At 40.8% G+C, this 12,152-nt stretch overlaps 1 protein-coding gene across 4 annotated transcripts in view; it reads right to left on the reverse strand.

Moving 5' to 3' along the window:
* Ttn (titin) overlaps positions 1-12,152 on the reverse strand; it is a 275,803-nt gene that overhangs the window by 235,846 nt on the left and 27,805 nt on the right. For all 4 annotated transcript variants that reach the window (XM_076569742.1, XM_076569741.1, XM_076569740.1 and 1 more), the window contains 18 exons: positions 11,814-12,047; positions 11,455-11,699; positions 10,356-10,639; positions 10,033-10,197; positions 9,784-9,952; positions 7,974-9,667; positions 7,557-7,838; positions 6,869-7,135; positions 6,509-6,781; positions 6,022-6,285; positions 5,671-5,931; positions 3,697-3,957; positions 2,865-3,128; positions 2,512-2,772; positions 2,128-2,388; positions 1,392-1,652; positions 366-507; positions 113-278 (listed from right to left, as the gene is read on the reverse strand). In XM_076569742.1, the coding sequence (XP_076425857.1) occupies positions 113-278; positions 366-507; positions 1,392-1,652; positions 2,128-2,388; positions 2,512-2,772; positions 2,865-3,128; positions 3,697-3,957; positions 5,671-5,931; positions 6,022-6,285; positions 6,509-6,781; positions 6,869-7,135; positions 7,557-7,838; positions 7,974-9,667; positions 9,784-9,952; positions 10,033-10,197; positions 10,356-10,639; positions 11,455-11,699; positions 11,814-12,047 (5,754 nt within the window). The remainder of the gene's footprint in view (positions 1-112; positions 279-365; positions 508-1,391; positions 1,653-2,127; positions 2,389-2,511; positions 2,773-2,864; positions 3,129-3,696; positions 3,958-5,670; positions 5,932-6,021; positions 6,286-6,508; positions 6,782-6,868; positions 7,136-7,556; positions 7,839-7,973; positions 9,668-9,783; positions 9,953-10,032; positions 10,198-10,355; positions 10,640-11,454; positions 11,700-11,813; positions 12,048-12,152) is intronic.

Here is a 12,152-nt window from a genome sequence, read left to right on the forward strand (position 1 = left end):
AATAGGGACACGTCAATCTTTAACATACTGTGATGAGACAAGCTGAAAGTCAGAAATTAAAGCCTAAGAGTGGATTGATGACTTGTCAGAAAGTCCAAGAGGCAGACAATACCTGAACCTCCTTCTTAATACTCCGGATGCGGACATCCCTGCCCTCTACAACGAGGTTTGCAGTTGACATATTGCCTCCTGCCACCACTGTGTACTTCCCAGCATCAGACATCCGTGTGGATGGGATCAGAAGGCGGTGGACATATCTCTCCTTCTGAATCTTTATCCTGTGGATGGAAGGAAACCAGAGCTTAATGCATGGGATTCAAAAGAAAGCTGGAATAGTTGGAGCACAGCCAGGCTGAGTAATTGACCTGTCTGCCATCTGAAGCTCTTGGCCATCTTTCATCCACTGGACAGTAATGTCAGGTTCAGAAACTTCACATTCAAACATGGCTCGTTTCTTCTCCAGAACCTTAATGTCCTTAATGTGTTTCCTAAATTCAATATGACGAGCTGGGAAACAGAAAATAAAAAAATCAGCACTTGGCATCTTTATTGATGTATAAGTCACATGCTATTCAATGTATACGTTTGTAGAGGAATCTGGCCCACAGATGCGTTGCTGGTTCCACCCCAGGATAACTATGGCCCAACGCAAAATCTGTAAACTTACTTAAAACATTTTGAGAATGGTTTGGCACTTATTTTGTAAATTTATCACATTGTTTGAAACGTGAACCAGACACCATCTTGTTACAATGACATAAATGTCATGTAAAATGAACATATGCATGTTTTCAATTAATTAATACATGGGATGTACCAGCTGAACACTCTGGATTTAGTGTGTGGGTCAGGCCAATGTGGCCCAGAGAAATCAAAAGGGTAGACAATCCTGATTTATTAGAGCATATAATTCAATACATATATATATATATATATATATATATATATATATATATATATATATATATATATATGAGTGCATAATTTGATGGCTTCCACTGTATATACCGTAGAACCATCACTATATTTTAAAGCCATTTCATTTTTCCCAGAAATAACTCATGCATCTCTTAGCCATCATATTCACTTCCTATCACCTCCCGCTAGACTGAAGCTAATGAGCTATGTCTCAATAGACTTGTGTATTAAAGCCATTTCATACAAATGGATTCATACAGTATGTGTTTCTCTGTGGCTGGCTTCATTCATTTCACGTATTTCCAGCATTTACCCATATTACAGCATGTGTTAGTAATTTCTTTTTATTTCAATTACCACCCCAATTGTATGGACATACCACATCCTATTTGTCTAGTCTCTAACTGAAAGATTAACATTTTACGTGGCATACTTGACTTTCTTTTCTTGTGGATACATTTAGGAAATCATACCTTCAACATAAAGGGTGGCTGTCGATGTGGCTTTTCCAGCCACAAAAGTGTAGTCAGCGGCGTCTCCAAAGTGAACGTTCCTGATGTTCAGTGAGTGTGTGAGTTTCTTGGTTCTCATCTGGCACCTGTCGGTGGACTTGATTTCTACACCATTCTTCAACCATTTGTAAGAAATGCCTTCATAGTTCACTGTCACCTCAAAAGTTATGGTGTCTTTTTCTTCAGCATTGATGTCTTTCAGCATGGACGTAATCATGATCGCTGCCGAGGAGGATTAAGACACAAAACACGTGAGGATGCACTGTCACTATGGGGCAGGTGATAACAAGTGCAGAATGGGAGTTTCTAATGGTGTCTGTCTGTGTTGGTGTGATTATAATTTGGGGGTAGGAGCTTCGACACTGTCCATGTGTCAGAGAAGACCAGCTGAGAGAGTGACAGGGTCATAGAGTGACAGACACAGAACCTTCTTTCCAGGTAGACGTCTGATGATACTGTAATTAGAAACTTTCATCCGTATGAAGAGGTTAGCAGTGGCTCATTGTGAGCATACAGTAGGTGTTCTATCAAGAGCGTTTTCAATAAGTTAAATGATTTGGAAACAAAAGTGCAGACTATGAAAGAATATGTCTGCTAAGTATTCAGATATGTGCATGTGTCTATATATACACCACCTACCCAGATACGTACATACACACATAGACACACACACACATACACCCATATATTGACTTACGCGTCACTGTCAGGGTAGCGCTGACTTGGTCGTTGCCACAAACAAATGTGTATTCTGCCGCGTCCTCGGTGCTTGTGTTCATGATGATCAGCTGGTGGAGTTTCCCCTGCACAACTATCTTGAACTTCTCACTCATCTCAATTTCCACACCGTTCTTCAGCCACATGGAAGGAACATTGAAGTGGGACACCTCACACTCAAAAGAGGCCGCTTTGGTTTCAGGAACCTCAATACTTTTCATAGTCTTTGTGATATGTAGTGCTTGGGGGGGAAATCAGAAAGTAGCTCAGTTAGTGTATTTTTAAACACAGATGAAGAAAGAAAACAGTAGCAAATCCACAGGAGTCCCCCGGGGAAAAGCCCCGGAGGTTGCCAGACACTCACTCTCCACAAACAGCTTTGCCTTGCACTCCAGCTGCCCCACCATGGCTGTGTACTCCCCAGCGTCGGATGGGGAGATGTTCTGTAGCATCAGCTTGTGGACCTTCCTCTCGGAGACCAGTCTGTGCTTGTCACTTGGCTTAATCTCCACATTCTTATGGAACCATTTTACTGGAACTGTGTCATGGGAAACACTGACTTCAAAGGCAACAGTAGCATTTTCCAGGGCAGTCACATCCTTTGGTTTTTTAATGATCTTGACAGCTAATGAGGAAAGTTGGAGAAATTCAGTAATACAGTTAACATGATGGTAACCACCAGAGTTGTCTACCAATACAATGTTCGAGTCAACTTACTCTCAACATGCAGCCTGGCACTGGCTCCGAGCCTTCCCAGTTTGAAGCCATAGACAGATTCATCTACCAGGGTGCAGTTTTTAATCTTCAGGGAATATAGTGTTCCTTTGACTGAGATCTCATACTTGTCATTGGAATCCAGGACGACTCCATTTTTGATCCACTGTACACCTTTGACATCTGGGTGTGTAAGTTCAACAGAGAAGATGGCATCCTGTGTCTCTGTCACCGTGAGGTTCTTCAGGGTCTTCTTAATTTTGACAGCTTAAGAAGAGTGAAGAGTTGGCTTAGAAAATGTCAATGATAACCAGCAAACAAAAGTTCTGAATCTGATCACCACCAGTCAACGTGAAAAGGATGGTTAGCCGACATTTTATAATTCTGTAGTCTGTCATTTTAAAAGACACTTGGCAAGTGCTTAAGAAAATCAGAGATCCAGTTGGCAATGGACATTGTGCAGTGATTGCACTGTACTTCAGTGATATGAAGTTTTCATATTGTATACTAACAGCTTAATAGACTGACTGGAGAAGGGTGCGAGAGGGATGAGGTAGCAGAGTGTCTGATGCAGCTGTTTCACAGCCCCTAAGCAACACTTTCATCACACACACACACACACACACACACACACACACACACACACACACACACAAAACATGTGATGAAAATTCACACATTGTCCTACAGGATTCACAAGAAAAAGTTGATAAAATAATGATGTTATAAAGTGAAAATATATGTGACCTTAACTGGCCGTTCAGTTTGCTTTCCTGGTGGTATCTGTTAAAGGAGCAGGATTTGGGGACAAGAAGGCTCTCCTCCCATGACTCACCTTCTACTTTGAGCTTGGCAGATGTTTTGGAAGTGGCCACCTTGTAGGTGAATTCTCCAACGTCATCTAGCTTGGCAGCCGCAATGACAAGTCTCCTTTTGTGGCCATCAGATTCACTTCTAAAGTTGTTGGTCAGAGTCAAGGGCTTCCCATCCTTCAGCCACTCCCCCTCAGACTCAGGGTTGGCAACTTCACATTCAAACACAGCTTCCTGGGATTCAGCTACTGTCTGGTCTGTGAGTGGCTTGGAGATGGCCCCCCCTTCAAAACAAGAGTAGAATACTCGTGAGTCCTTTAAAATACCCACAGGCTAAAGAAATCATTACACAATTAAACATCAAATATCAAATTTTAAAAATATGAGTTTAAACCTAAAAAGGTTACTTTTACCTGTATTTAGAAAGTACCACAGAAATCCCTTATTCTAAGTATATATGATTAAAAAACAGAAAATATATTGTGCATAGAAAAAAAAAGTTCAATAAAGAATTCTGAAATCTGTAACATAACATATGTATATAGGCCACATAAATAGCTTTCAACTCAGTTCCTTGTTTTTGAAAGCATGCTATTTGGTCCTTTAAGAATTATTTTCCTAGTATATGTTTTATATTCAGGAAAAATTTGTTGAACAAAATGTCAAAGTGAATAGTGTGTTTACTGTTCACTTATTTGAGACAATGCTTTACTCTGTAACACAGTTTGGCCCCCACACTCATGGCAATCCTTCTGCTTCAGCCTTCTATGGGCTGGGATTATAAGCATTAAACATCATGTCCAGCTTTCATTGGTGTTTTTGTTTTGTTTTGTTTTGTTTTTGGTTTCCTATATTCCCCCAATCCCTGAGTTGAACTGTCATCTCCTCTCCAATGTTTTCTACACCCCATCGCCACTGGAAGCAATAGTAATTGCTTTAACTCCTTAGCTGCTTAGACACCTGTCTTCCTCTAAATCCTGAATTCAAGGAAAGACATACACCCACTTCACTTCTGTGTTTTGAGTTCCTAGTAATATCTTGCCTATGGCAGGTGCTTTTAAAATGTCAAGTGAAATCTTATAGGGGCTTAAAGCCTTTTGTTCTTATACACTTAAAATTATATTTAAATTAATCTTATAAACATAAAGGATCTGAGATTTTATTTTATAGATCTTTTATGACCAACTCACTAAGGCAATACATCATAAAGTATGGATCATGAGACTTTCACATCTAGGACACATTTCTACCATCTGAACTGCTTACATACCAGAAGAGTCTTGATCTGAGCAGAGCACCTCAATTCCTCAATATTCAAACCGTAATGGACCAAAACTTTTAATGACTTCTACTTCTATGTGAACAAGTAGACTATAACTATTATTCTTCATTATAAAGCTAAGGGTGTATGCTAAATGGGAAAGGTTGTGTTTCCCCTTCACGTCATAAGAGATGCACAGATGAGTTCAATTGTATTTGTAATAGAAAATATTCATTGGATCAAAAAATGAAGAGGAAAATGTTTGAAGGGTAAGAAATGCTTAAAAAATGAATCTTTATTTAAGCAAAATCAAAATGAAGCTAAGTTTAGCAAACATTTATTCATCATCTATCTCTAGGAATACTCAGAGAAGAGAAAGAAGCAATTAATTCTATGTTCAAGGGCCATATGCTCTGGTGTGGGGAAAGGAAACAGGGAATAAGTCATGTGTATAATAAGGACCATGAAAGAAGTGGAGAAAGGGGACTAGAGAAAGAAGTAGAGAGGTTAAAGGAAGCTTCATGGAGGAGATGGCATCTGAGGTAGGGCTGGGTGAACACTCACGATCTAGGCTGAAGAGTCAGAGGTGAGGGTATTATTAGCCTTGAGATCAGTGTAATAAGAGGCCTGGCAGGGGGAAGCAGGTGAGAGTTTGAGGAAAAATGGGAAATAATGTCTTTATAATTACAATAGTCGCTCCCCAGAAGAACTTAGATTGAATGATCAACATACACACCTGCCACGGTAAGCTTTCCAGATGTTGTATTTTCTCCAGCATAAAACGCATATTCTCCTTCATCATCTTTCATCATATTCAAGACTGTCAGTTTGTATATTTTCCCATGGGCTTCAATTTTATATTTAGAGCTGGGCTTAATTTCCTTGCCCTTAAAATTCCATAAGACATCAATTCCTGAGTGGGACAGCTCAACCTCCAAGACCACATTTTGAGTTTCTGTGCACGTCAGGTCATGGAGACCTCTGATGATTTTAATTTCTAGGAAAAAAGGAAATATTGGTTGGTCATTTTTAGAGGGAGAATGTAGACTGCTTACGGTAATGACTAGTTACATGGAGCGATCCTTACTCTCTACAGAGAGATTACAGCTGGTTTCGACTCTGCCAACCATCAGTTTATACGGTCCTTCATCAGAAGCATGAGTTCGGTTAATTACAAGTCTCTGTTTGGTGCCTTTGACAATGGATTGCACACGGTCATCAGGCTTGATTTGTTCATCACCAAGGTACCATTTAACAGAAGTTACATCAGGGACTGAGACCTTGCATTCAAGTACAGCCTTGGTACCTTCAATCACATTGACATCTTTTAGGGGTGTTATCACATCAACACCTGCAAAGGAAGACAAACCAAGAATTGTATGAATGTGAGTTTTGTTGAAAATGTCTGCACATTCAAGTTCTTTAGCTCAATGTCAATGAGAACATAAAACTAGATCTGGGTTTATAGCTCAGCATAGAGACCTGCTTTGTATGTGAAGCACAAGGGTTTGATTCCCATCATCACATTTTTTTTTTAAAAGAGATGAATTAACATAAAACCATGTAAGACTCACTATAGACAGAGACATGCCCACTGGTAGAGAGTCCGAGGGAAGGAATAGTGAAGGAGTAGTTCCCAGCATCCTCTTTGGTCATGTCTTCAATGAGCAGCATGTGGGATTGTTTGTCTATCACAATGTGAACCCTGTCACTGTGCTGTACTTCTTGGCCATCTCTCATCCAGACGCCTTCCACATTTTCCAGGGAGACTTTGACTTCAAGCTGAACAATGTCACCCTCGCAGACCTTTTGGTCACTAAGTCCTTGGAGAATAGCAATAGGCCGGGCTGTGAAAGATGGGGAGAAAAGAATGTCATGGTTTTATCATTAACCCTACTGATGCACACTGCAGTGTCAGGGATGGGAGCACTCACGTTTCATCTTCAGTCTACAGGTTGTCTTCTTCCCATCCACAACAAAGCTGTACTCTCCCTGGTCCTCCTTGGTGACATCCTTGACTGTGAGGTTCTGGCGCCCTCGGCGGGATGTAATTGAGTATTTGCCATTGGACTTGAGCTCCACATCATTGTGATACCATTTGCCTTCTATGTTTTCTGGGGATATAATACACTCCAACTCTCCAGAGTATGACTCTGGGACTTCTACATCCTGAAGTTCTTTCAGGAATTCAACAACTGCACCTGAAGAATAAGATGAAGGTGAATGAATGTCTTGGGAGAGTTATGGAACTAGAGTATGGATACAGATGCTACCTTATATACCTATTATTTTCTTCCTATACTTTCAAGAATTGTCTTCCTCATATTCCTGCTAGTGGGTGGAGAAATATTTACTACAAATCATTTATCTTAATTTTTTAATTATTTTGAAAGCAGGGAGATACATTTCAATTAAAACATTTTAAAGTGAGGCAAGAAAATAATACTGCTTTCAAAAAATCCATATTGTCAATATTTCTAAGTAACTATAAATTGATGACACTTAATATAAAGTTTGCCTCTAATTCACTGAAATTATTTTTATGAAAAGAAAGATGTCTAGCTCTCTTTATCACACAATAAAAATGACTCCAGTAAACAATGCAGTCATTATTTCTTTTACCTTCCACAATGAGTTTTGCAGTTGTTTTGACATTTTCATCTTCCACAAGTACACAGCTGTAGTCTTCAGCATCAGATGTGTCAATGGTCAGCACAGACAGGAAGTGAACCTTTCTGTCAGAGTGCATCCTATACTTATCTCCTGCGTGAACTTCGATACCATCTTTATACCATTTTACTTTGACAAATGGTTCTGAAGTTTCACATTCAAATGTTGCCATGGTGTCCTTTTCCTTAGCAACAACATCTTGCAATTCTTGTGTGAAAGTGATCAATTGCTTGGCTACAAAGGGGAAAAGAAAATTAAACTCGCACTTTGAATAATGGGAAAAGAAAAACATTTAAATATGTCACGGGTTATTCATGGGCATAGAGAGAGAGAGAGAGAGCACTATTAAATGGAACATTTTCAGATTACCTTGGACAAGTAAGAATGCATGACTTGAAGTTTCTCCAGCTATGTTGATGGCCTTTACCATGATGCTGGCAGAGTCTTCTGCGGTCACATCTCTTATGACCAGTTCACAAACATTGTCTTCTGGCCAGTACCAGTAGATTCGGTCAGACCGCTCGATTTTTACACCATTTTTGTACCACTCACATTCAGGGTCTGGTTTTCCCACAACTCTGACTCTAAAGTGGGCATCAGATCCTTGGCCAACTGTCTGGCTTTGGATTCGTTCGAAGATTTTGGGTGCCTCCATACTAGGGCTAAGTTCGATCCTCTCAGGTTTGAAAGTTGGAATAGTGATTTTGCCTTCTTCGGCGAGGGCTTTCTTCTCCTCTTCAGTTAACTCTTTGGTCCAGTGCAGCAGCTCATCTTTCGTTTTCTTGAGGAGCTCTTCATAAGATTCATCCTTCTTCCGAGATTTAAGCTCCACGGCTGTGATAGCCTCGTAGTACCCCTCCTCCGTCCTGCGCTTGAATTTACTGCGCAGCTCTTCAGACTCCTCGGACACCTTTTCGTGGGTAATTCTTTCAGCCCTCTTCAGTTTCACCACTTCCTTGGCCTCACTGGTGTCAACGGGTCTGTCTACCTTCTGTACTTCAAACTGGAGTTTTCCTGGTTCGTGTATGTGAAACTCAGGCTTCGGCTCAGGAGCTCGCCTGAGGACGGATCTGAAATCTTCCCTCTGTTGGATTTCAAGTTTTACTTTATGCTCTGTCACGCCTTCGGGGTTTTCTGCAGTGATCTTGACTTCACCTGTATCATAGGATTTGCAGTCCACGATATCCAGATAATGAATGCCATCATAGCGAACTCGGAACCTTTTGCTTTTCCGGATGAGCTGTCCATTGAGGTACCAGTTGACCTTGGGCTGAGGGTAGCCTGTTACTCGGCAGCGGAATCGGGCTGTCTCCCCTTCCAGCACTCTCACTGGCTCTGGGAACAAGACAATGTCTGGCTTTTGCTTTTCTTTTTGGTCTGTTGTTACACCTGTCAGTGCACCTTCGTGAGCCATCCTCTCGAGCTCCTCGATTCTCTGTAAGCCTTTCTTCCCCTCAGGTAACTGAGATTCTTCCACCAGACTCTTCTCGTCTTTTACAATGAGAGTAGCGGATGTGTGATCGGTCCCGTATTTGTTAGTGGCTCTGCACGTGATGACGCCGCTGTCTCTAGAATATGCAGCTCCGTAATCAAGGCTGCAGTATCCGAACTCATTAATCATTCGGAGCCTGTTGGCTGCCTCCAGTGGCTTCCCATCATGGAGCCACTCCACCACCATTGTGGGGTCACCAATCGGTGTGAGTCTGCACTCGAAGTGGGCGGGGCCAAAGCGCTTCAACCTGAGGGAAGAGAGTTTCTTCTTGAAGAACGGTTTCTGTTGTTTCTCCTTGTCATAGAGATCCCCCTCTTCCCACTGCTCTTGACCGTATCTCAAATGGAGAGGCTCCAGTTCCGGGGCAGCAATCTCCTTTGCTCTGTATGTCCCTCGCGGGATGATCAGTTTTCTCTCTGGTTCAGGTTCAGCAAACTCAACTTCGACATTGACTTTGCACCTTGTGGTGTCCCGGCCCGCCTTATTAATAGCAGTGGCCGTATACCAGGCAGAATCTTGGCCGATAGTGGAATCAATCTTAAGGGAGGCTTCTCCTTTGATGCCTTCAATCCTGTTTAAAAACATGAAAACAAAAATCAATATAGTGGTAGTCAGGAACACACTTTCTGCGTGTTTGACTATTGGATTTGTATAAGAAGTTTAATTTAACTATCTTTTCAAACATACCTGATCCTTGGGTATTTATGAGGCACAATGATGTCACTGTTTTTCAGCCACACAATGTCAGGGTTGGGGTTCCCCGTAGCTCTGACTTTCATTTCAAGCCGGGAACCTTCCTTTATGTTGACATTTTTCAGTTTTTCCACAAAGGCTGGTTTTATCTGGTGTTCCACAGCTGAAAGAAAAAGGTTATGATTGTGTATGACCCAAATGGTGAAATAGTTTGTTTCCATTTTAATAAAACTCTTGTTTTACCTTCCACAGTTAAAGTCACAGATATTGTAGATTTTCCTGCTCTGTTTTGGGCAACCACAGTCCATTCACCAGAGTCACTGGGTGATGCAGGGACAATAATCAGTGACTGAGTTCCATCTTCTTTAATGACAACTTTATGTGTATAATCATTGACAATTTGCTCTCCTGTTAAAAAATAAGCAAAAACAAAATAGTTTTTTCTTTTTCTTTCTTTCTTTCTTTCTTTTTTTTTTTTTTTTTTTTTTTTTTTTTGCATTGTTGGATAGTCCCGTATGTTTGTTTCTGTGTTTGGTGACTCATGAGTGAACATGTACTGTGCTTACCATTGTGAAACCAGAATGTCTCTGGCATGGGTCTCCCCACAACCTTTAAGTCAAATCTGGCAGTCTGTCCTTCTAAACATTTGAAAGAAGCAGGTTTTAACACAAAGACTGGCTTATACAGTCTCTCCAGCTGTGATTCATCTGTTTCCTCCAGCCTGCGTCCAGGGGACATCCGTGCAGGGGACATCCGCGCAGGGGACATCCGTGCAGGGGACATCCGTGCGGGGGACATTGCAGGGGACATGCGTATAGGTGACCTGCTCACTGAACGTGGAGACACAGACCTGGAGAACGAGGGTAACCATTATTTCATGAAGCATGCAGATAGCAGAGAAGAAAATCTGTCTGTCTTAACTGTTGATGTTATTTTGGAATTTACTTCCGCATGTTTTAGAACTTACATCAGACCCACTGAACTCCAAAGAAGAACATACTATTATTGTTCTTAAGGTTGTGTTTTGCTTATATTAAACCCTGGTCACTCAGCACACCCAGGTACCCAGACTCAAAATCTTAGGCAACCTATATTACCATCCTCTAAATTAGTCATTCTATTTTCTTGGTCCAATTACTAAACTATGTTAATAATTGCTCATTTGTTAATAACCAAATAAATAAATGTAGGGTAAAAGAAAATGTATTTTTTTAATCTAAGAGGAAGAAAAACATAGAAATTAGATTTACTAATAAAACAATGCCAAGTCCTACATTAATTTTGTATTCAGACTGGCTTGCATTTATAATGTGACTATCAGGCTGGATGAACTAAACTGATTTTCACAGCCTCTTGCAATCTCAGTGTTCCCATTTCCAAAACAGCAGTAACACCCACTCCATTGTAGGGTTGCTATATAAATCCAGGGTATCATTCATTAAGACCACACGTTAAATAGACAGGCACCATTGTTAGATATAGAGGAAAATAGTTTGCTATCCTGATGAAAATTCTTTGTTCTTCAAAGAGCAATTGCCAGCATCACCAGTGGTTGACTTCTGTGCTATTTCAGTCCTTATTTTTCATATGGTAGTAATTTGTGACTGGGATGTTTGGTGTTTTAAAACAAATTGAACACCACTCAATTCCAAGAAGAAGTCTTACCTGATTCTGCTCACTGCTTCCGGTGTGGGCATGTAAGTTGGAGCACTGAATGGAGCAGCTGGCTCCACATACAACTTCCCTGAGCAAATTGCATTTCCTTTAATGTTGCTGGCAAAGGCGGTATAGATGCCCTCGTCTTCCGGAAGGACGACCGGGATGCGCAGACTGGCTCTGCCGTCCTGCAGGAAGTCCATTTGGTATCTCTCCCCATGTCTGATGCGCTTGCCATCTTTATACCAGGCAATCTGCAGAGAACGCCATGTATGCGTGAATCAATTAGGATTAAACACACGTGGTATAACTTACTTATGTCTTTACCACAGTGTGGAGGCCTACCTCCACACACATTTTTATTTTACCTTGGGTAATGGATATCCAGACATCTTGCAATGAAAAGTGACACCCATTCCCTCAAGAATTCTATAGTTTTTTATTCTTATATCAAATCCTGATTCGATAGCTTCAGATTCAGAAATGTCAACTGCCATCTTTTCTTCGCCATCTTCCTCAAGAAGCTCTTCCAATGTAGTCTTTATTATTCTGTATTCAATCTCTTTGATAAGCCTCTCTTCAAAGGAAGAAATATGGAATTCCTATGTAGTAAAAAGATGATAACTTGTTAGAAAGTTACATCCTCACAGACACAAGTCCTTTAAGGACTTTAACACTGTATTAGTTTCAGTGTTGAAGACTTAATG

Source organism: Peromyscus maniculatus, chromosome 4, assembly GCF_049852395.1.
Source record: "Peromyscus maniculatus bairdii isolate BWxNUB_F1_BW_parent chromosome 4, HU_Pman_BW_mat_3.1, whole genome shotgun sequence".
Classification (NCBI taxonomy): Eukaryota; Metazoa; Chordata; class Mammalia; order Rodentia; family Cricetidae; genus Peromyscus; species Peromyscus maniculatus.